At 51.2% G+C, this 21,996-nt stretch overlaps 1 protein-coding gene across 1 annotated transcript in view; it reads right to left on the minus strand.

Moving 5' to 3' along the window:
- Positions 1-283: 283 nt before the first annotated feature.
- Positions 284-21,996, minus strand: part of Mxra5 (matrix-remodelling associated 5) — a gene marked incomplete at its 5' end in the record, with an annotated part of 29,511 nt that continues 7,798 nt past the window's right edge. Inside the window, 4 exon segments of the mRNA XM_005406527.2 lie at positions 284-4,077; positions 10,669-11,569; positions 13,685-18,595; positions 21,424-21,814. Of these exon segments, the coding sequence (XP_005406584.1) occupies positions 2,166-4,077; positions 10,669-11,569; positions 13,685-18,595; positions 21,424-21,814 (8,115 nt within the window). The 3' untranslated portion in view covers positions 284-2,165.

The raw sequence follows: 21,996 nt of genomic DNA on the forward strand, positions 1-21,996 counted from the left end.
GGAAAGGAAAAATCCCCAAAGGAATTCCAGCAATACTTCCTTCCATTCTCATTGATTATTTGATTTGTGTCCAAATGGAGAGGGTCAGACCTTGCTGTCCTGCCTGTCAAAGACCTCCTTGGAGCCCCTCCACTGAAATTTTGACTCAGTTTCCTTGCCTGTTAAGAATGTGTAGGCAATAGAATAAGTGAAATATAGGGAATACAAGGAATTTGTTTTCAGCTGCTCTTATTGATACCCCAAATTCATTAGAAATTTAGCCATCAGAAATATCACACAGGGATTTGGAAAATATTACTTTATTACCAAATGTACAGTGAGTGGGCCTTCAAAATACAGGAAAGCAGCCATGAAAATAAGAGCTCTCTCGTTGTGCATGAGTATGGAACAATGCCCACAGCTGAGGGGAGGGAAATTGCTTGGACCACACAGAGAGCTTTGGTCCTACAGAGAAGTTTCCAGGCTTTTCTGGAAACTTCTGTATTTGGTTGTGTGAGCTTATGACTTACGTTTTCCTTTCCTCTCACCTCCTGTCCCCCCTATAGACCACAGCTTTCAACACTGATTTTACACACAAGGATATTCAACATCCCAGCCTGGGAGAAGGAACCTAATAGTGGTTATTGCATTTGAAGGAGATTGGAGAGAAATTTGGTTTTTATTTTTTATTTTTTCACTAATTGGATTTTCATATCTGCTGTCATGTATCCAAGTCTTGTAAAGACCAATAATTTATTATTTTTTAATGAGATAGAAAGTATTTCCCTTTCTAGTCTCATCATCTCATTAGAAGGAAAAATATATATATATATTTATATATATAACAGTATACAAAAAGTGACTTTCAGGGTGAAAGAGTTCTTTCATCTAAAACAGTAGCTGTAAAGCATGGAACTGAGATTTAAACAAAAACAATGATCACCATGGTCTTAAGACCTTATTGGACACACTGCAGGTTTGAGGCCAGGGACAACGTAACAGCAACTGAGTTGTTCTAGAATGTTCCATCATGTGAAAGCTGTGGTGGGTTAGCTAGTTGAGGAGTCTTCCATGGGGTATCAAGGCACTGCTCATTGAGGCAGTTTGCTTTCAGAAAATGCTCCTGAAATATCCTACAGATACTCATGGAGAGAGGCACGTGACGTTTGCACAATTGCAAAATTTCCTGGGATCCTGTGTCCCAGGAAAGGCCAAGGGAAGTGCCCTGGAAAGGCGGGGGTTCATGGTATGCTGTAAACATAGAAGAAGGTTCTCAAGGAGTCCTCCTTCCTGCTGTCTGTAGAACTTCCTGGGTCACCGAACCAAGGTCAAGGCTAACCCCAACTTGGAAAACACACACAAGGAGCCTAGGTCAGAGTCAATCTCATCTGTAAACCCAAGGTCGACCTCTATCCTGGCCCAAAAGGTCTAGATCAAGGTTGACCTCAACCTGGAATCCAAGCAACCTGAGTCAAGGCCAACCTCAACATCAAACTCAAAGAGCTTAAGCCATGGTTGGCCTTATCCTGAAGACCAAGGAGTGTAGGTCAAGGTTGACCTCAACCTCTAACCCAAGGACCTAGGTCAAGGTTGACCTCAACATCTAACCCAAGGAGGCTAGGTCAAGGTTGACCTCAACTTGTAACCCAAGAGCTTAGATCAAGGTTGACTACGTGAAATCTGAAGACCTCAGGTCAAGTTTGACCTCAGTTTCAAAGTCAAAGAATGTCAAGGTCAAGGTCAACCATATCCTGAAATCTAAGCCACCTAAATCAAGGCTAATTTCAAACTCAAGCCCAAGAAGTCTAGCTCAAGGTCAAGCTCAGCTTCCAACACAAGAGGCCAATTCAAGGTTTTAACTTGAAGCCAAAGGCGTTTACATTTGGACTGACCTCTACTTCCCACACAAGGAGCTGAGGGTAAGATCTACCTCATCCTGAAAACCAAGGAGCTCAAATTAAGATCAACTTCAACTCCAAAGCCAAGGAACTCGAATCAAAGTGGACCTCAACTTGAAATCCAGGGATCTTAAATCAAGGCAAACCCCAGCTTGGAACCCAGCAGGGGCTAATGTGCGCTGTGAATCCCTGTGGCTTCCAAACCGAGCCCTGGATTTCCTTCCAAATGGCACACTGTGGTCCCTTCCCACAGGAGGACCCTGTGATCCACCTTGCTGCACAGCTGTCTCAGTAGACGTGGACGTAGGTGGTTTTGGAGTCCGTTCCCAGGATGTTTTTGGCCGTGCACTTGTAGAAGCCGGCGTCCCTCGGCGTGGCTTGCTGAATAGTCAGTGAGCCCTGCGGATGCAGGAACCTGTTTCCGTACAGACGGGCCTGTGCTCCCGCCTTCAGGTGCGACTTATCCGGCAGCTCCCATGATATCTCAGCTTTGGGGATCCCCATGGCCACACAGCTCATCTTTACTGTCCCCCCGGGCCTGGTGTAGATGACGGGCATGGGCTGGCTGGTGATACGGGGAGGATAGGCAATGACAATGACGGGAATGGTCACCGCGGAGGAGCCGTATTCCGTCTGCACCCTGCACGTGTAGGTTCCCCTGTCGAACACTGAGGCCTCCCGCACAGTGAGGGTGCCATTGTCCAGGACGGAGAAGCGCCCGAGCGCCTGGGGGCTCTCCAGCACCATCCCATTGGGCAGCGTCCAAGAGAAGCGGCCCCGCCAGGGGCCACCAGGGAGGGCGCAGTGCAGATTCAGGCTCTCGCCGTTGACGATGCTTACCAGGTTGTGGTACTGGTTGCTGGGCTCAGGCCTGAGTCCCACGTTCAGGGACACCAGCCTCTCCGTGTGGCCGGCGGCGTTGCGGGCCACACAGCGGTAAGCGCCTGCGTCCACGGGGGACAACCCCGTGATGTGCATCATGCCGTCACCTTTGTGGTAGAACCTGTGCAGCCTCTGGCCGCTCCGCAGCTCCGTGCCATTGGGCAGCACCCACAGCAGGGTAGGCGGTGGGCTCCCCCGGGCCGAGCAGTTGAGGCTGATGGTGTGGCCCGCTGTTGCTGTGATCTTCTCACTCACCGGGTCATGGAAGACTGGCTTCTCCACCGGCTCCAGGACGGTGAGCTGTACCATCATCCTGGCTTCTCCGCCCTCGCTGCGGGCGATGCATGCCAGCTGCACGGAGTCACTCTTCCTGAGACTTCTGATGTCCAGGGAGCCATTGTGGTGCACGGTGACCCGGTTCCCGTAGTAGGGGGCGGGCAGAACCACGCCTTCTGGGAAGGCCCAGAGCACCCGAGGAGGCGGGATTCCCTGGGCTTTGCAGTCGATGAGCTTGCGGCTCCCGGCCGCTGCGATCTCGCGCACGGTGGTGATGGCATCGGGGTTCCCGTTGATCTTGGGGGGCTCGACGTGGACATGGACCCACACGGTGCTCCTGTCTTCTCCCGCGCTGCTCCTGACCGTGCAGGTGTAGTTGCCGCTGTCCGACCGCTGGGCTTTCTGGATGACGAGAGTGCCGTCCGGGTAAATCTGGTATTTCTCAGAGGACAGAGGGATCACCCTGTTGGTCGGAGAGAGCCAGGTCACCTTGGCCACGGGCTCACCTTGGGCTTCGCAGGACAGGCTGACCATGTCCCCGTAGGACACGTGTGCCGTGGAGTAGCTCTTGTTCCGGAGGGCCGTGCGCTCGGCCACCACCTTGACGTGCACCCGCTTCTCGTCTTTGCCCACCTGGTTCTCCGCGAAGCAGGTGTAGTCGCCTTCTTCCCGCATGCCCACCTCGTTGAAGTACAGGGTCCCGTTGTTGAACAGCACGTAGCGCTTGGTGCGGCCCCCGCTGTCGTCCGACTGCATGAGGGAGTTGACCAGGCTCCCGTCGGGAAGGCCCCAGGAGATCTCGGGGTTAGGCAGCCCCGTGGCCACACAGTCCACTTTCAGGTCGCCGCCGTACACCACCTTGTGGTCCTTCTCCTCCTTGTACTGGATCTTGGCGGGTTTCATCACCACGTTGACCTCCAGGACCACGTAGTCGTCCCCGACCTGATTCCGCGCCACGCACAGGTAGTCGCCAGCGTCTTTGTCGGTGACGGATTTCACCACCAGGGTCCCATTGCTGAAGGCCCTCACCCTGGTGTCAAAGCTGGGGGAGACAGGGAGAGAAGCGATCAGGTCTCCTGACTCGGGGTCATGGGGATTGGGGAATAAAATGGTGCTCTCTGCTGGGACAGCAAACTTTAGAACAACTTGCAGCGTTGCAAAAATCCCTGCAGTAGGAGCTGTTGTGTGTTTCTAGCATAGAGATGCAGTGGCTGAGGAGGAGGCGCTTGCAAGACCAACTTCCCTGAGTTGATCGGATGCAACTGAGCCCCAGCACTTAATTTTCATTCTGGTCCCAGATCTCTGTGCCACCCCCAGTGTCAATCAGAGATGGGAAGTAAAATCTGTGCTCCAGTGAAAGGATCTAGGATTGGCTCCATGGATGGTGTGCTCCTGTGCTGAATTATTATGCCCTACCCTATAAAAGTGGACAGTTGCTCTGTGTGTATCAAAAATATAATGTAAACAGTGTGACTGTTCTTTTAAAACTTTTATTGGACCTATAAAAATTGTACGGATTTATGAGGTGCTGTTTCAATACACAGTGTTTCATGATCAGAGCAGGGTACAATGTTTAATGATTAAATCCGGGTAAACGTACCTGCCTCCTTTTCCAATAATCATTGATTTTTTTTTGTGATAAGAATACTCAAAATTCCTTTGTCTAGCTTGATTGTTTTGTTTTGTTTTGCTTTGCAAGTGTGTGTGTGTGTGTGTGCGTGTGTGTGTGTGTGTGTGTGTGTGTAATTTTAGAGACAGGGTTTTACTTTGTTGTCCAGGCTTGTATTGAATGCACTATGTAGCCCAAGCTGGCTTTGAACTCATGCTGATCCTACTGCCTCAGCCTCCAAAGTGCTGGGGTGACAGACATGCACCACTATGACCTGTCTGTCCTACTTTTTGGAAATGTGCAGGGTATCATCACTACCTGCAGTCACCCTCCCGTGCAATAGCACCCACAAATATTTTTCTCCTACCTATAAGTTCCTACGCATTTCCCATTTCCTCTCCATTCTTCCCTTGGCCTTGTTCTTCCCAGTTTCTCGTGAAACAATCCCAAAGATCAACAAATGGAAGAGTTGGTTTTTCAAAAGAATGAATGAGGCTCTTCATGAGACCAAGCAAGGTACAGAGACAGAAAACCCCCAGCCATAAAAGCAGAGCGGGAAAGGAATCTGAGTCCAGCTGAAAGGATTTAGGATTGAACCCTTCAAACACCGTGTTCATGTGCTGAATTATTACACCGTACCCCATAAAAGCGGGCAGTAGCTCTGCGTGTAATCAAAAATATAATTTAAAAAGAGAGACAGAAATACAGAAGGCACTATGACTAAGAATTCTCCTTACCAACAGTTTCAGAAACCTAGAAGAAGGGGAATCAGCTTCCACAAAATGCACAGTGGATTTTGAGCAGGAGGATTACTTACAGATGTGCAAATAACATACTGTGGATTGGCCTGGCCAGTGCTTCAGGGAAATGAAATGCACTGATGATTTCAGTTCCTGTGTGTGTGTGTGTGTGTGTGTGTGTGTGTGTATGCTTGAGTGTGTTCAAGTATTTCCATCACAGCATAGAGCTTTTGTAATGACAAAATCAGATGTGAAAACCTAGTACGTCTGGGTCTCCACTGAGGAATTTTGTTTTTCCCTTTTAAAGACAGAGGTGTGTGGGAGGAAGGATTTCAAGACCTTCCTTGTGTGTGTGATTTTTTTTCTGTTTTTTACTAAATTCTGGGGTGTCCCAGAGCCTTTCAGAGCTGATATTTTAAATAACCCAGGGGCAAGAGCTGGAAGCCCCCAACTCTAGAATTTTCCATATGGGAATCTCAGTCATATGTATTTTCTCACTGTGGGATGGCAGAAGTGGGGTTTGAATTTTAATCATTTAGTAGTTCCTAAGTATAGTAATATTTAGGATAAAACTGGGGATTGTATTACATTATCATACTTTTCTAATTTTTTTAAAAAATTTTGAGACAAAGTCTTATTATCTCACTTAGTTGCTCAGGCTGGGCTGGATCTTACGACCCACCTGCCTCAGCCTCCCAGAGTGCTAGGGCTAGAGAGTTACACCATTGCCCCTGGCTGAGCCAGCATTATTTTCATGGCATATGGCCTGAACTGTGTTCTACATCATAGGTATTATACCTGCATACCTATATAACTATATAGCTGTGTAAAAGCTGCCCATGGTAAAACTCAACCTGGTCATTTCTAATGACAGCAACTACCGACACAGCCCAGACCAGCTGTATCATACTTGTAACCGAGAGTCATGCGCAAACCTTGGTAAGCACTGAATAGGTTTGGAGCATGCAAAGATATTTTAATGGGCTTGTAACTGGACTTCAAAAGTCTGCCCAGTAGCCTGCACCTCCATGCACTCTGAAGCTGCTGGGGTGATGATCCTTAGCCCCTGCTAGTTCAGAGTCAAGGCAGCAAATCTGAAACACACACACACATTCTTTGTGCACAGTGAGACGGATTTGGCTGGCAGAAGGGAAGTTCCACAATGCTGACACACAGAGAACTCACAGTGGTTGTTTCACCGCATTTCTCTCTGAATATATTGAGTTAGGGTTTAGTAAAAGCAGAGCCATAGGAACAATGGGTGGTGACGTATCCGGGGTCCGCAGGGAGTCACTTCTAGCACGTGAACTCTGCGGGAAAAGTCAGCCCGGAGGCAGCCAGCATGTGGTTTGGCTGTGGAGATTCCAGGGGAAGCCAGCTACAGATTTAGAGCTCAGCACTGCCCTGCACAGAAAGGCTCAGGAAAGATGAGACCGAGATGCCGAAAGGGTCCTTGATCACGGACTTGGGACTCACCCCAAGACTGCCTATCGCCTGGACTGCTACAGATATGAAATCCCCGTATGCTAGCTAGCTTTTCGCGTCTGCAGCGCCTTTGGTGTGTACCTTCGCTGCCTCCCTTAGTTCTTGCAGCTCTTTGTACAGGGGCACTGGTCTTGGGGGTTTCAGAGGTAACCAAGCCTTCTCCACCTTGGCCCCGCCCCTGTCTGAAGGCGCTGCAAGGTGCTGCACCTGTGAACGGTTTCCGCATTCTCAGCTGGCGGAGGAGAGAGGAGAAGCCCTGGTCTCCACCCAGGAGAATCGAGGAGCAAGCTGCCCCCCCCGTGAAATTGGATGCAGCTCGAGGCAGTGCCAGGGGGCCCTACAGGGGCGTCATCCAGGAATGGAGAACCACACCCAGGAACATATGGAGTAATAGACAGACGTCAAACTGGTTGATGGTAGGAACACAGAAGGGAAGCACAGGCACACTTGCTCAGACAGACATAGAGGACACATAGATGGTAGATAGATGAGGATAGATGATAGACAGATGATAGATGCATGGATGATAGATGAAGATAGATGGATGATAGATAGATGAGGATAGATAGATGATAGGCAGATGATAGGTGGATAGACAGATGATAGATGCATGGATGACAGATGAAGATAGATGGATGATAGATAGATGATGGATGATAGATAGATAGATAGATAGATAGACAGATAGATAGATAGACACACAGATGGATACATGGTCTCTCCTGGAGGGTTCTCAAAACCACGGGCATCTGGGGCTTGGTGTTCTCCTTAGAGCTGTACTGTGCACTATGGGATGTGCAGCAGTATTTCTCGGCTCCACCTCCAGGAGTCATGGCTAACCTCCACCTATTGTAAGGAAAAATCTCTCCTGATATGGACAGATGTGTCTTAAGTGACACCATCATCTCCAGTTGAGAATCATCACCATAGAATGGGTAAAGACCTATAAAAACTGGATGGATGCATGGATGTATGGATCCACGCATGGATGGATGGGATGAATCATTGGGTGGATGGATGGATGGGTAGATGGATGGATGCGTGGGTGGGTGGATGGGTGGATGGATGGTTGGGTGCATGGATGGATGCGTGGGTGGGTGGATGGGTGGATGGATGGATGGATAGGTGAATGGGTGGATGGATGGATGGGTGGGTGGATAGATGGATGGGTGGATGGATGGATGGGTGGATGGATGGATGGGGTGGATGGGTGGATGGATGGGTGGATGGTTGGGTGGGTGGATGGATGGGTGAGTGGATCGATGGATGGGTGGATGAATGGGTGGAATGATGGATGAGTCAATGGATGGGTGGATGGGTGGATTGATGGGTGAATGGGTGGGTGGATGGGTGGATGGATGAATGGATGAATGGATGGGTGGATGGATCAGTGGATGGATGGGTGGGTGAATGGATGGATGGGTGGATAGGTGGATGGATGGATGGTTGAATGGATGGATGGGTGGGTGGGTGGATGGGTGGGTGGACAGATGGATGGGTGGATGGATGGATTTGTGGGTGGATGGATCCATGCATGGATGGATGGGATGAGTCCTTGGGTGGATAGATGGATGGGTAGATGGATGAATGGATGGATGGATGGATGGATGGATGGATGGATGGGTGGATAGAGGGATGGGTGGATGAGTGGGTGGATGGGTAAGTGGATAGGTGGATGGGTGGGTGGATGGGTGGATGGATGGATGGATGGATGGATAGGTGAATGGGTGGATGGATGGATGGGTGGGTGGATAGATGGATGGGTGGATGGATGGATGGGTGGATGGGTGGATGGATGGATGGGTGGGTGGATGGGTCGATGGATGGGTGGATGGGTTGGTGGCTGGGTGGGTGGATGGATGGGTGGATGGATGGGTGGATGAATGGGTGGACTGATGGGTGGGTCAATGGATGGGTGGATGGGTGGATTGGTGGGTGAATGGGTGGGTGGATGGGTGGATGTATGGATGGATGGGTGGATGGATGGGTGGATGGATGGATGGACAGATATGTGGATGGATGGGTTGCAGTTGGGGAAGGGATACACAGATAGATATAGATATAGATGTATAAATGCACAGATAGAGGTAAATGAATGTCAGATAGAAATAGATACATGAATACTAGATGATAAATGCAGACACACAGATATGAAGAATGGATGAATATATAAGTGGGTGGATGACAGAGAAAATGATGGGGAGAGAGATACTAATTTTGAGATAGATGTAGATGGGTTTGTAGATAGGTGTATATAGGTGGCAGCCAGAAATGGATATACAGATAGGTGATGATATGATGATGACAGATAAATGATAGATAGTGGATGGGAGATTGATAGAATGAATAATAGATGGATAGATGGTAAATGGTACATGGCAAAAGGAAGGAAGGAAGGAAGGAAGGAAGGGAGGAAGGAAGGAAGGAAGGAAGGAAGGAAGGGGGGAAGGAAGGAAGGAAGGAAAGGATTTCTCGTACAGACTCTCAGCCTCAGCCCCGTGGGCATCTGGGGCCTGTGGTTCTCCGTGAGCTGTGGTAGGCACCGCAGGATGCTGAGCGGAGTCTCTGGGCTCCACCTCCAGGGCCAGGAGCAGGGCAGCCCAGAGTGAAAACACGAAATGTCCCCAGGCATTGCCAAATGTCACCTAAGGGCAAAAAATCACCCTGGTGATAAACACCACCCCAAACCTCTATGCTGGAATCTGGGCTTACTCGATCAGGAAGTGGTTTCCTTCACAGTTGAAATGCGTGTGCATTTTCCAGTGCACTTTTCCCTGAGAAAACTTTAGATGGTCTTTTTTTCCCCATAATTCCATTTGGTTGCTAAGGCATTTCACAATAAGGCCTGAAACTTGGACCTATTTTGTTGGTAACAGAACAAGAAGGTAAATGACATTGTTTTATCATTTCCTCAGATATTAGCTGAAATTAAATATAACCATTGTCTATTTTCCTTTGTTTTTGTTTCTTTGTCTGTTTCTCTCTTTCTTTCTTTTCTTCTCTCTCTCTCTTTCTTTCTTTTTTCTTTCTTTCTTTCTTTCTTTCTTTCTTTCTTTCTTTCTTTCTTTCTTTCTTTCTTTCTTTCTGTCCTTTCTTCATCCTTTCTCTTTTTGTGGGTTTGGACTGGGGATCATTAAGCGCCAGTGGCCATGCTAAACTATTCTCTAGCCCCAAACACAACCATTTAAATACATTTCTTAGTTCTCTCTGTGTGTAGCAGGCTAGTGAAGGAAAAAGGTCAATTTTATGTTCTAGATCTCTGAGATTTTTGTGTATTTGTTTTTGTTTTTGTGTTTAGCGTTCATGGAGCCCAAACCCAGAACTTTCCCAAAGAGCTACAACCCCAGCCCTTGTACAAATCTTCATTTATAGAAGCTGGGGCATGGTGGCGCATGCCTGTCATCCCGGCACTAGGGAGGCTGAAGCAGGAGGATTGTTGTAAATTGGAGGCCAGGCTGGGCTACAAAGTGAGCTCAAGGCCAGCCTGAACTGCATAGTGAGACCCTGTCTCAAAGAGACCAAAGAAAAAAGAATCTTCATTTATGCATATAACTTGATTGATTGATTATTTCAAAACGTGAGACCGCGTCTGGCTTTGTTGCCCAGGTTTGGCTGGATGGCACGTTTGATCCTCCTGCCTCAGCCTCCCAGCACGCTGGGATGACAAGCGTGTGCCACCACGCTGGGCCAGTAAATGCAACCTTTCCTTGCTTGTGTCTTTCTCCTGCAAGACGAGGACTCTTGCTCTGAACCCCACATTGCAGAAGCCCAGGGGCCAGGGGCAGGGGTCCCCTCCTACCTGAAGAGCGCGTCGATCATGCGCTTGGACGGCAGGCGCCAGAGGATGCGCGGCCAGGGGTCCCCTGAGGCGCTGCAGTGCAGCCGCAGGGTCCCCCCATAGCTGACGTCGGTCCTGCGGGGCGAGGCGCTGGCGATGCGCGCGTGGGCCGCGGTGCGCTGCACGGTGAGCTGCACTGCCCTGCGCGCCGAGCCCAGCGCGTTGCTCACCACGCACTCGTAGCGCCCGCTGTCCCGCGGCGCCAGGTTGCGGATGAACAACGTCCCGTTGGGGAAGACGAAGAGGCGGCCGTGCAGGAACTGCGAGGGGCGGATGTGGGCGCCCTGCGGGAGCACCCAGCGCAGGGCGGGCGCAGGAGCCGCCTCGGCCGAGCAGTGGATGTGGACGCTGAGGCCCGGGCGCAGCGAGATGTTCTCCGCCTTCTCCTGGCGGATGCGCGGGGGCAGCGCGGCCACCTGCAGCCGGATGGCCAGGCTGTCCGTGCCGGCCGCGTTGCTGGCCACGCACCTGTACACGCCGCTGTCCGCGAAGGACGCGTCCCGGATGGACAGGGTCCTGTTCTCGTGCAAGGTGACCCTGCCCTCTGCGGTGGACGCCGTGTGCCACACCCTCCCATCCGGGAAGATCCAGGAGATCTGGGGCGCCGGGGTGCCTCTGGCCAGGCACTCCACGGAGATGGTGTCCCCCAGGTGCACCGTGACGTCCTGGGAGGGGGCCGCCAAGATCCGCGGCTGCTGCACGGTGACGGAGAGCAGGACGCCCCTCTTGTCCACGCCGTGGGCGTTGCTGGCCGTGCACAGGTACTGGCCGCGGTCCTGAACCTGAACCCTGCGGATGAGCAGGGTCCCGTTGGCGAGGACCTCGAAGCGCTGGACACGCGTGCTGGGCGTCATCAGGGCACCTGGACGAGGAGGACAAAACCAGTCAAGGGGGGCAGGAACTGCAGGACCCCACGTGAGGCCTCAAAGCATGTGACTTCTAATTATTACTTTTATTAGTGTGCGTTTGTGGAAATCTGTATGGAGATTCCTAAAACAAGAAAAAGTAGAAATTCTGTTCCATCCAGCTATTCCATTTGGGTATCTTCCAGAAAGAGTTAAAGTCCTCCGAGGACATTGCTGCTGTAAATGCACCTTTGTGTATAGCAGCACACCTCAGAATAGCTGCCTCCTGGACGGTCCCCTATGAGCATCAGCAGATGAATGGATAAAGGAAATGTGTTTGCACACAGTGGAGTACTACTCTGCCAGGAACAAGATTAAACTTGAGTCACGTGTAGGAAAATGAATGCACCCAGAGACCATAACATTAGGTGAAATAAATCAGACACGTAACCTTCACTATCGCATGGTTTCTCTTACAGGAGAAACCCAAAGTGTAAATAAAGAACAAAATGAAAGATGGATAATAGGAAGTAGGGAGACATATCTTTCTCAAAGCAGAAGGAGGGAGGGGGAGGCTAGGGAAAGAAAAGGAATGAAAAAGGAATTAGCATGTGATATGAACATGTGCCAACTCCATACAAAGAATGTGGATGTCATGTACTGCTATTATTTTCTTTTTTTGCAATACAGGGAACTTGAACCCAGGACCTTCACATTCAATTGCATTCCCAGCCCCTTTTCTACAGAATATTTTGAGAAAGGCGTGGCCAGCCTGAACTCAAAGTCTCAACCCTCCTTCCTCAGCCTCCCAGACAGGGAGGATCATCCATACATGCCACTATGCTGGGATCACCATATCCTCCTAGCGATGCTCAAAATTGCAAAAGCAAACAGGAAAGAGAGCAGCTTTGATGGCCAAACCATCAGGGAGATGTTCATTAAAACCTCAGGGAGAGAGAACATGTCACTCTGCTCAGAGCAGCTGTGTTAAAGAGATGAACCACAGGCAGTATTGGTGAATGGGTGCTGCTGGACTTGTGCTGGTTCGTCTGGTTTGTTTTGAGAGACACCTAAGAAAAGTACTAAAGCATGGCTCTGGGTGGGCCATCAAGGCGTGACCTTAGGGACTATATCTGGTCCTTGGCAACATCCTCTCTGGCCCCGACCACCGTGATGTGAGCAGTTTTCCTCCCCCATGCCCACCTGCCGTGACGTTGGAGCAACCAACCATGGACTGCACCCTCTGCAGCGGTGAGCCAAAATTAACTTCTCCTGCAAGCTGTGGGCGTGAGATGCAAGGTTCAGAAACAGAAAACTGATCGATAACCTGAGACTGTGGGGAGAGGGGAGCTCTCTCGCACATTTTGCTGGAGGGAATGCAGGTGGTGGTGCCACTAGGGAACACAGTATTGAACATCCTTGAAAAATTAAACACAGGGGTACCGTACAATGCAGCCATCCCGTTTCTGCCTGTAGAGCCATGGGACTTGAGGTCAGTAGGTTGAACAAATGATTTTGCTTTCATATGTATCACAGTCATGTTCACAGTGGCCATGGCATAGAATCAACCCAGTTCCCTTGAATAGATGAATGGGTAAAGACAATGTGGTACATGTCCATGGTAGAATATTATTAGGCCATGAATAGGAAGGGAATTCTGTCATTTGTAAGAACATGGGGAAACCTGGAGAATATCATGTTAGGTGAAATGATCCGGGAGTAGGAAGACAGATACAGCATGACCTCACTTAGTGAGGGAAACTTAAAAAAAAAAAAGGTGAACTCATACAAAAAGACAAGCAGAATGGTGTTTACCGGGATGACAGGTTGATTAGGAAGATGTTGGTCCACAGCTGCAAATTTTTGGACGTGGGAGTAATAAAATGTCAGAGATCGATTCTACTCATGATAACGATAGCTAATAACAACGTAGTTTATGTGTGAAAATTGTTAAGAGAATAGATTTTAAGTGTTCTATCTACAAAAAGAATAGGAGGAAAATCTCACACCCATTCCAGCCCCAGAAAGGACTGTACATGGATCTCCGTTCTCGGTCGTCTATCCAACCCACCCAGCCTTCAGGCCCTGCCCCCTGTAACCATGGTTACAAGGCAGATGCTTCTGTGTCTTACCTGTGGAAACCTTTGTCCAGGTGATGAAGGGCTTGGGTTTCCCCGTCGCCTCACAGGGCAAAGCCGCATCTGACTCTGCAGTGACAGAGAGTGTCTGTGGGGACTTGGTGATAATTTGGGGCTTTTCTCCCAGCGTCCAGAATTTGGAAGCAGGAGGTCCTCTAGCAAAGATCTGTATGCTGTTGTCATGGGAACTCCCAGGCGACTGGCCGGGAGATGTCAGGGCGGGACCGGAGCTCCGGGTAGTGTAGACCAGGGGGCTGTTCTGGAAGTGAGTTGGAGGTGGCGTGGTGGTCCGGGACAGGTGCAGTACCGGGGGTGCTGGGGGCCCCAAATCCACATGAAGAAAGCCCTGAGAAGGAAACCTGCTATAGGGGCCAGGGGTGGGTTTTCTTTCCCCTGTTACTGGTGCTGGAGTGGTGGGTGTCTGGGGCTTAAGGGTGACTCTCAGCTGGGGGAAAGTGAAGGTCCTGTTGGCAAAGAAAGGGAATCTTCCACTGGAATAGTAGGGCGGTCTTGGCTTTGGAAGCTCCTGGATGGGGGTTCTCGGCTCGGGGATGTTATTATTTCCAAATGCTTTGGAATATCCATTGAACTGGTTTGTTCTTTGGTCGGTCAGCCTACCAGAGACACTAGGTTTGGACGGGTGTAATGGAACAGGAGGTGTCGTGCTGAGTAACTTTGGAGTTGTGAACGGTTTGTTCTCTGGCCAAAGCCTGGAGGGGTACGAAGTTATCTCTGGTTTGTTGGTGAAGTGACGAGGTGGTGGGAATGTTGTGACATATCTAAACGGGCTTTGGGTGGCCTTGGGTGGTGGCGTCCCTGTTTCCCTTGGTAGGGTGGGTTTTGCAGGGTCTCTGGCTGGTGGGCATGCTGTGTGGCCTTCTGCATGCTGGAGGTGACCCTCTGGACCCTGCAGGAAGCTGTTTGTGGTCCTGCCATCAAGCTGTCCCTCTGCCAGCTCTTGCTTTGCAGATTCATGAAATCTGTCCCAGTTGGGAGACGGGGTAGACAATTGTTTGGGTCTCCACTGATGCAGGACTCCCGGTCTGTTCTCTACAGGTGACTTGGTTTCAAGATTTCCCACCAAATTCAAGGAGATGTTTTCGTTGGAATCGGTCTGTGTAGGAGGTGCTCCTGAGGTAACAGGTACCGGCTTCACGGTGGTTGCCACTAAAGATGGAGCAGCCATGGGTAAGGATGAGATAGCTGCTTCCTCCACCCAGGCAAGAGTGGGGAGGGGACTCTGTGGTGTCGTTTCAGCAGGAATGTGGACCACCGTGCTTTCTCCAGGGGTGCTTTCTGCCAGACGTGAAGACAGCTCTATCGTCATGCTTGGGAAGGTGGTGGGAGACTTGATTTCAACTGGTGGGGCTGACATGGAGATGGTCACAGCTGGTGCCACTTGAGAAGTGGCATCCACACCCTCCAGCTCTTTAAAAAAAGAAGGGTCTGTAAAGCCTTCCTCTAGTCCAGTTCCAGGAGTGTCTGTGGTCGATGTCCCAGGCTTGGCTGTCCTGTAAAGATACCAGGTTGGGATTCCAGGGACACCCGTAGACAGAGTCTCAGCCTCAGATTCTCCCACTGTGGACACCGAGGGGTGAGGCACTGAGAATCCCTCATCATCAGGCTCACTGGACGAGAGCCAGCTGTCACTTCCATGACTATTAACATGGGTGACACCACTAGAGGTCATTTCTTCTGTATCTGCTACAGGTTGGTATGTGACCGGAACTGTCCCATGGGCTGTACGGTAAGGTGTAGGTGATTGGGGGGCAGTTGTCATATAATCTTCTAGTCTGATCACCACGTCTGGGTCTCCAGTTTCTGGAGGTGAAAGCAGAGTTTCTGAACCAGAAGTGATGGCTGGCTCACGTTCAGCTTCCGGTGAAGAGCTGGGCGTGGACACAGACATCTTTGGGGTCATTGCAGCCTTGCCTGGTCGGTGTTTATTGGGCCTCTTCCCTTTTCTTTTCCGAGAGGTCCCCCTGGATCCAGACTCTGCAGGCTTCTCCACATCCCACACCTTGGGCACATGAACGGTGGTGTCCACCCAAGAGGTGGGGATCGCAGAACTCTGTGCTGGCTCTGGAATCCTTGTTTCAGACAGTGGAGAAGGTGGGGTGGGAGAGGTCCCTGTGGGGGCAGAGATTGTCATTGGGCTTTGTTTCTGGCGTTGGCGAGATTTGTTGGGGCGCAGTCTCCTCCTCCCGCTGGGTCTCCTTCGGGAGGGCTGAGCGGGCAGCGCTGGCAGTGCACTGGCCGTTTGGCTTGGCTTCTCCTTTGCTCCTGCGGTGATTCCTCTGTGCAGCAGTGTTCCGTGTGTCACTTCCCTGGGCTGCATAGACGGAAAAGTCGTGCTTATGGTTTCCAGAGTGGTGTCTCCCATGCCTTGCCCTTCTCTCTCAGAATGTCTGGATGTGGAGGACTCTCCCCCAAAAGACTCCGTGCCTTTCTTTCTAGCTGGAACCCATGGAGTGCTTGGACTATTTTCCACCAGCAGGACACTGTCTGGTTTTTCTTGTCGATGTGACTGGGGTGGGACATCTTGTGTCCCTAAAGAGTAATTTTCAAATGATTCAGGCACACTTGAGACCTCTGCCCTCATGGTGGGAGGGAGGTCTTCGGAAGACTTCATGTCTAGTTGTGGATGAGTCTCCCCACCTGTGTAAAAATATTTGACTATCTGGGTCTCAGCTGAGGAGATCTTATCCAGTGGAGGCTCTTCCTCCTGCCTCCTGGGTTGTGGCAAGGGTTCAATGTTTACCGGTGTAGACCAAGTGTCTGTGGTTATCTGGTCATCGGTGGGCTCCTCCGTGGTCTTCACAGAAGCTGGCTCATGAACATCAGATACCAGGGTGGTGGCCAGCTCCCATGGGAGGTCAACTTCAGTTGGAGAGAGAGCCTCAGTCTTCGCCAGAAAATTATCATCAAGGTCTTTCTCATCCAGACGGAGGCCTGGAACGTGGGGCTCAGAGAAAATAACTCCTCCATGGCTGTGTTCTTGCCCCATCCCTGGGGAGGAGATGGTACTGGAACCCTGCTCTTCCTCACCAAAGATTGGTGCCTGTGCTGAAGATTCCTCCAGATCTGGATCTGGTGCTTCCTGCACGGGAGACACAGATGGGGGAGAAATGACAGGGGACAGGGACATCACTTCTGGACTCCCAGGTGGAAGCATGGTGGTGACAGTTTCCTGGGGCACTTCAGTGGCCTTGGGGAGAGTTTTACCACCACGCACTCTGGCCAGGATGTCTGCCCAGCGTTCTGGGTTGATCTGCTTGTTGGCTACATTGACCCTGCGCCGGGATTCGAACACCCTCCGGCCTTCTGCGATGTTGCTCTCTTGGTGTTTCTCCGAGGGCTTCCAGATTTTTAGTTTCCTCCTCGCCTTCTTGGGCGTCCTACCCCCCAGGGTGCCCTCGACCTCTGCCTTAATGAAGACCTCTTGATCCTTCGGATGTAGGCTTTTCCTGGATGGCTTCTCCTCATCTCCTATCCCGGATCCTCCTTCATCCTCCGCGATGTCTCCCCGGGTTCTAGAGTGCGCTTGGGCACCTGGGCGTCTGCCTCTTTTCCCTGGGCGCCTAGCGCCTTTCCTCTTCACGGTGATCCCCACGGTGAGATGGTCAGCCCCGTGCAGGTTGACGGCCACACATCTGTAGTAGCCACTGTGGCTGGCTTGCACACTCGCAATGGAAAGAGTTCCATCTGCCAACATGTACGTGTGCGATGCATTGGCCAAGCCATCAATTATCCTCTTACTGGGCAGAATCCAGCTGAGGTGGGCTTCTGGGATGGCAGATGCGCTACAGGGAAGCATGACGGGCTCCCCTGGGTCTTTCTCGATGGTCACCACAGATCCTTCGGGGGGCCGAACGGTGGGTGCCTGCACCAGCACCCTATACACCATCTGGTCTACCTCATCCCGCACCTCAGCGATGCATTTGTACAAACCCGAGTCCGAGGGCTCCATGCTCTTGATCTTCAGCCATCCGCTGCTGAGGACGGAGAATTTGCCATCCGGATCTTGCAAGGGAGCCTTGAGGATGGAACCGCTGGGAAGCACCCAGGAGATGGACGGGCTTTCGGAGGCCCTCACCTGGCAGCTGAGCTGGGCAGGCACCCCTTCCAGGACGGTCTGAGCTCTGTGTGCCTCACCACTGGGCTCGATCATGACCCAGCTTCTACTCTGAGCTTGCACAATGTCTTTGGCTGATATGGTTTGTGAATACTGGGCAGAATAAGACAGCAGGACCTTCTTGGCGGTGCTGTGGCGCCGATTTAGCTGGATGTCGATGGACTGCTGCAAGACCCACTCGGGCTGGGCCGTGATCTGGGCCCGGACACCTGTGTAATAGAGGGCGTCCTCATCGTCAACCTGACGGTACTGATAGCTCACGCCGGGACCCTTGCGGAGCAGGACTTCGCGGGTCAGCTTCACGGGGACCTCACTGTAGTACGCGATGAGCTTCCAGAGCTTCTCGTAGTTGTCGCGAGTCATGGGACAGTCGAAGTCCAGTGTGATGGTGGCATTGATATCGATCTCCGGGGGATCTGTCTGGTTTAAGTGGATGCTGTGGATGCCCCTCGGCTTCCTGATGTCGCACAGCAAGAGCACCGTGTTGCCGTGTTCATCCGTCATGTTGAAGGAGATGTTCCACCGGGACAAAGCGGACACATCCTGCAGGGCCAGTCCGCTGTCCCTGGGCTCCTCTTCCTCCTCCTCCTCCTCCTCCTCCTCGACCCCGGAGCTTCGGTTCTGTCTCAGAGAGGACTCGATGGAGGGTTTCACACAAGGGACGTCAACCAGCTTGAGGATTTCCCACTTCTGGAACTCCCTGGGGCTGGAGCATGCGGCGCACCACTGGCCACCCTCGTAGGCTTTGTCTTTCTTACACTTCAGGATTCCTGGAACACAGGGGCAGACAGACACCAGTAAGTCGGCTGACCTGAGGGCACGGGCTCCGGCCACAGGACTAAGTGAGTCTTTGATTGCACCTCTAGCCGGCACCCCTGGCTTATCCCAACGGAGAGAAGGACACAGCTGAGTCACCTTCCATGGCTTCATTTAAGACTCCAAATTACACTTTGTTTGGTTTCTGCAGAGTTTGGCATTGAATCCAGGACCTTCACACTGAGCTACATCCCCAGCCCCCTTTTTTAAAAAAGTGTTTTTCATTTCAAGACAGGGTCTCAGTCAGTTGCTGAGTTGCCCAGGTTGGGCTTGATCTTGTGATCCTCCTGCCTCAGCCTCCCAGAGTGCTGGGATTACAGGCTTGCACAAGAGTGTACACCTTTCTCTTATTAAAAACGTCAAATATAACAGCATGCTGGGTTATACCTGTAGCAACCTCATACATCTTGCATTCTCTCTGTCTGTCTCTCTGTGTCTGTCTCTGTTTCTCTGTCTGTCTGTCTGTCTGTCTGTCTGTCTGTGTCTCCCTCTCTCCCTCTCTCTTTTGGTGTCACTGGAGATTGAACCCAGAACCTTCCCACTGAGTGCCTTCTCAAACCCTTTTTTGTTTGAGACAGGGCCTCACTAAGTCACTAACTTGTCCAAGCTAGCCTTCAACTTGCCATCCTCCTGCCTCAGCCTCCCAGAACATCGATATTGCAGGCATATGACATTATGCCCAGCTTACCATGTCTCTTGATCACATTAAGAATCCACATGCAATGACAGAGACAACCACCCATGTTTATGTGAGCACATTGTAGCTTGTTCCCATTATGACATAAATCATCTCTTAATGATGTAGTTCTCAGAAAGGATCCCATTAGCTAATCAGCACGTGCCCACACTTAGGGAATGATATGCACCAACTTTTCCCAGTATTCTTAACTTAAAAGCAGCCATTCCTATACATGGTGCAGTTTACCTCCTGCAAAAGCCCCAGAATAATTTAAATAACTGGAACCCAGGAAAATATTTCCAGGTGAAGGACTGATCTTTGGCATGAATCATATACCAGTTATTTTTTTGTTTTTCTTATACTACTGAGAACTGAACTAAGTACCTTTGGGCTGAGCTACATCTTCAGCGCCTTTTCAAATTTTTTTAAAATTTTGAGATATTGTCTTACCAAGTTGCCCATGCTGGGCTTGAACCTGCTGTCCTCCTGCCTCAGCCTCCCAGAGTGCTGGGGTGACAGGTATGCAGGGCCATCCACCAATCTGCACGGTGAGGACCCCCATGTCTCTCCTGCTGTTCTAAACACTTTCTGTATCCTCACTCCCCGTCTGCTGGACTTGTGATTTTTAGACCTCACGATGCCTCCTCCCAGGTCATCTACAGAAGAAACCCAGTTCCAAGCCCAGCCTGGTCTCGCCTTGTGTCAGCAGCCATAGGGGCCGCCATCTTCCCGTGTGGGGAAAGGACAGGGAACGGGAGAGCTGTGGGCAGACTCCTTGGAATGCACCTTCTCTGCATCCCCTGCAAGAATGCACCAGTCAAACCATACTTTATGCAACCAGGAGGCTCACAGCCCTTCCCGGAGGACTTCGCTGTGTGGTGTTTTGCTTCCAGCAACAGGGTTTCCCACGTGGCCCTGAGGGAAATCAGCTGGAAGTGCGGTGAGGATCGCTTCCCAAACCTGTCCCTCACACTCAGCCAGTCCTCCTTGTCTGTCAGTCCTGCCGTCCCAGATCCAGCCAACCCAGGATGGAACGTGAGTCGGAAATCAACTGCATCGGAACTAGAACCAAACATCTACAGCCCTATAACACTTTTTTTTGTTTTTGTTTTTTTTTTTTTTTTTTTTGGCTTATGAGCATTCCCCAAACAATCCAGTCTGAGAACAGTTTCCACGGCATTTAGATTACACGGGATATTCTAAGGTCCTCTGTGGGTATGTGAAGACAACCGGAAGAAGCAGACGCAATGTAGGTTGGTGGCCTGGCCTCTCCCATTCCGTCCCCGGGGGAGGGGGCTAAGTGAGCCACACTGGTGAAGGAGCACAGTGGTGTTATACAAGGGACTTGAGAGGGGAAGCCCCCCAAAATATAAAGAGCAGAACAAAAGGGGGGTAACGGCAAGCAAGGAGATAGAGCTTTGTGAAACGGAAAAGAGAAAAAGAGATTGGGCGAGAAAGAAGGGAAGAGCATGGGAGAAATAATCGAGGAAAGAATGCAGGAGTGGAAGACCCTTTGCAAATAAGAAGGGGACGAGAGCGGAACTCAGGGGTGCATGGGAGGAAGGGGGATCAGAAAGGACTGGAGCTGCCTTCTGTGCATGTGCGCGCCCACCCCACACAAGGGGCATGGTCCTTCCGCACTGCACAGGCGGGCCCCAAAACTAAAAAAGAAGGAAATGCATCTAGAAGGTGGAAGCGAATTCCTGATGGACACCGAGGGCTGACGGCTTGGGCTCAGGCACACACGCATGCACTACAGTACACGCGTGTGCACACAGACACATCCGTGCACACCCCTTCCCACCCTGGCTCCCTCACGCAGCCTCTGAGCCTGCAGATCCTCCCCCAAAATGCGCGCTCTGTGATCAGCCCTCTGCACAACATCTCACTGATTGCACTTGCAGATTGCAGCGCAAGGTCTTCCCTTCCAAGTGGCGACATTAGCAGGTGTGTTTCCCACCTTGCCAATCCAGGGCTGGTGTCAGCCAGTGCCAAAGGAAGGAAGCGACGTGAAAAGCTTGGAGGATGGATGTTTTGCTGATGCCCAGGAAAGGAAGGTGGTGGCAGCTGGGCGTCCCTGCAGCTGAATGCTGCTGCCCTTACCTTTGGATCTGAGGGTCCAGTCCAGAAACCACGTCATGGTGCAGTCGCAGGACCAGGGGTTCCCGTGAAGGTACAGGTTCTCCAAGACAGGCATGGTCTGCAGGACGCCGTCGGGCAGCCTCTGCATGGCATTCTCCGCCAGGTATAGGTGACGGATGGTGGACAGCCGGAAGTAGTCCAGGAAGGTGAAGGTGGAGAAAGTCCCCGGGTGCAGCTGGTGGAGCAGGTTTCCTTCCAGGTGGAGGAGCCGCAGCGACAGCAAGCCGTGGAAAGCTTGCGGATGGATGAACTCGATCTTGTTGTGGTCCACGTGCAGCCGCATGAGGTTGGAGAGGCCCTGGAAGGTCTGTCTGGTGATCACGCGCAGTTTGTTGTAGCTGAATTTGAAAACCTACAGGGAGAGAGAGGCAGAGACAGAGACGGAGGAAGGGAGAGGGAAAGGGAGAGGGAGAGGGAGAAGAACAAAAGAACAATGAGGAGGAGGAGAGAGGACAGGTAGAGGAAGAAGACGGAGGAGGAGAAGAGGAGGAAGAAGAGAAAAAGAAAGAGGAGGGGAAGACAGGAAGGAGGGGA

This window comes from Chinchilla lanigera, unplaced genomic scaffold, assembly GCF_000276665.1.
Source record: "Chinchilla lanigera isolate Chin_1 unplaced genomic scaffold, ChiLan1.0 scaffold00098, whole genome shotgun sequence".
NCBI classification, from domain to species: Eukaryota; Metazoa; Chordata; class Mammalia; order Rodentia; family Chinchillidae; genus Chinchilla; species Chinchilla lanigera.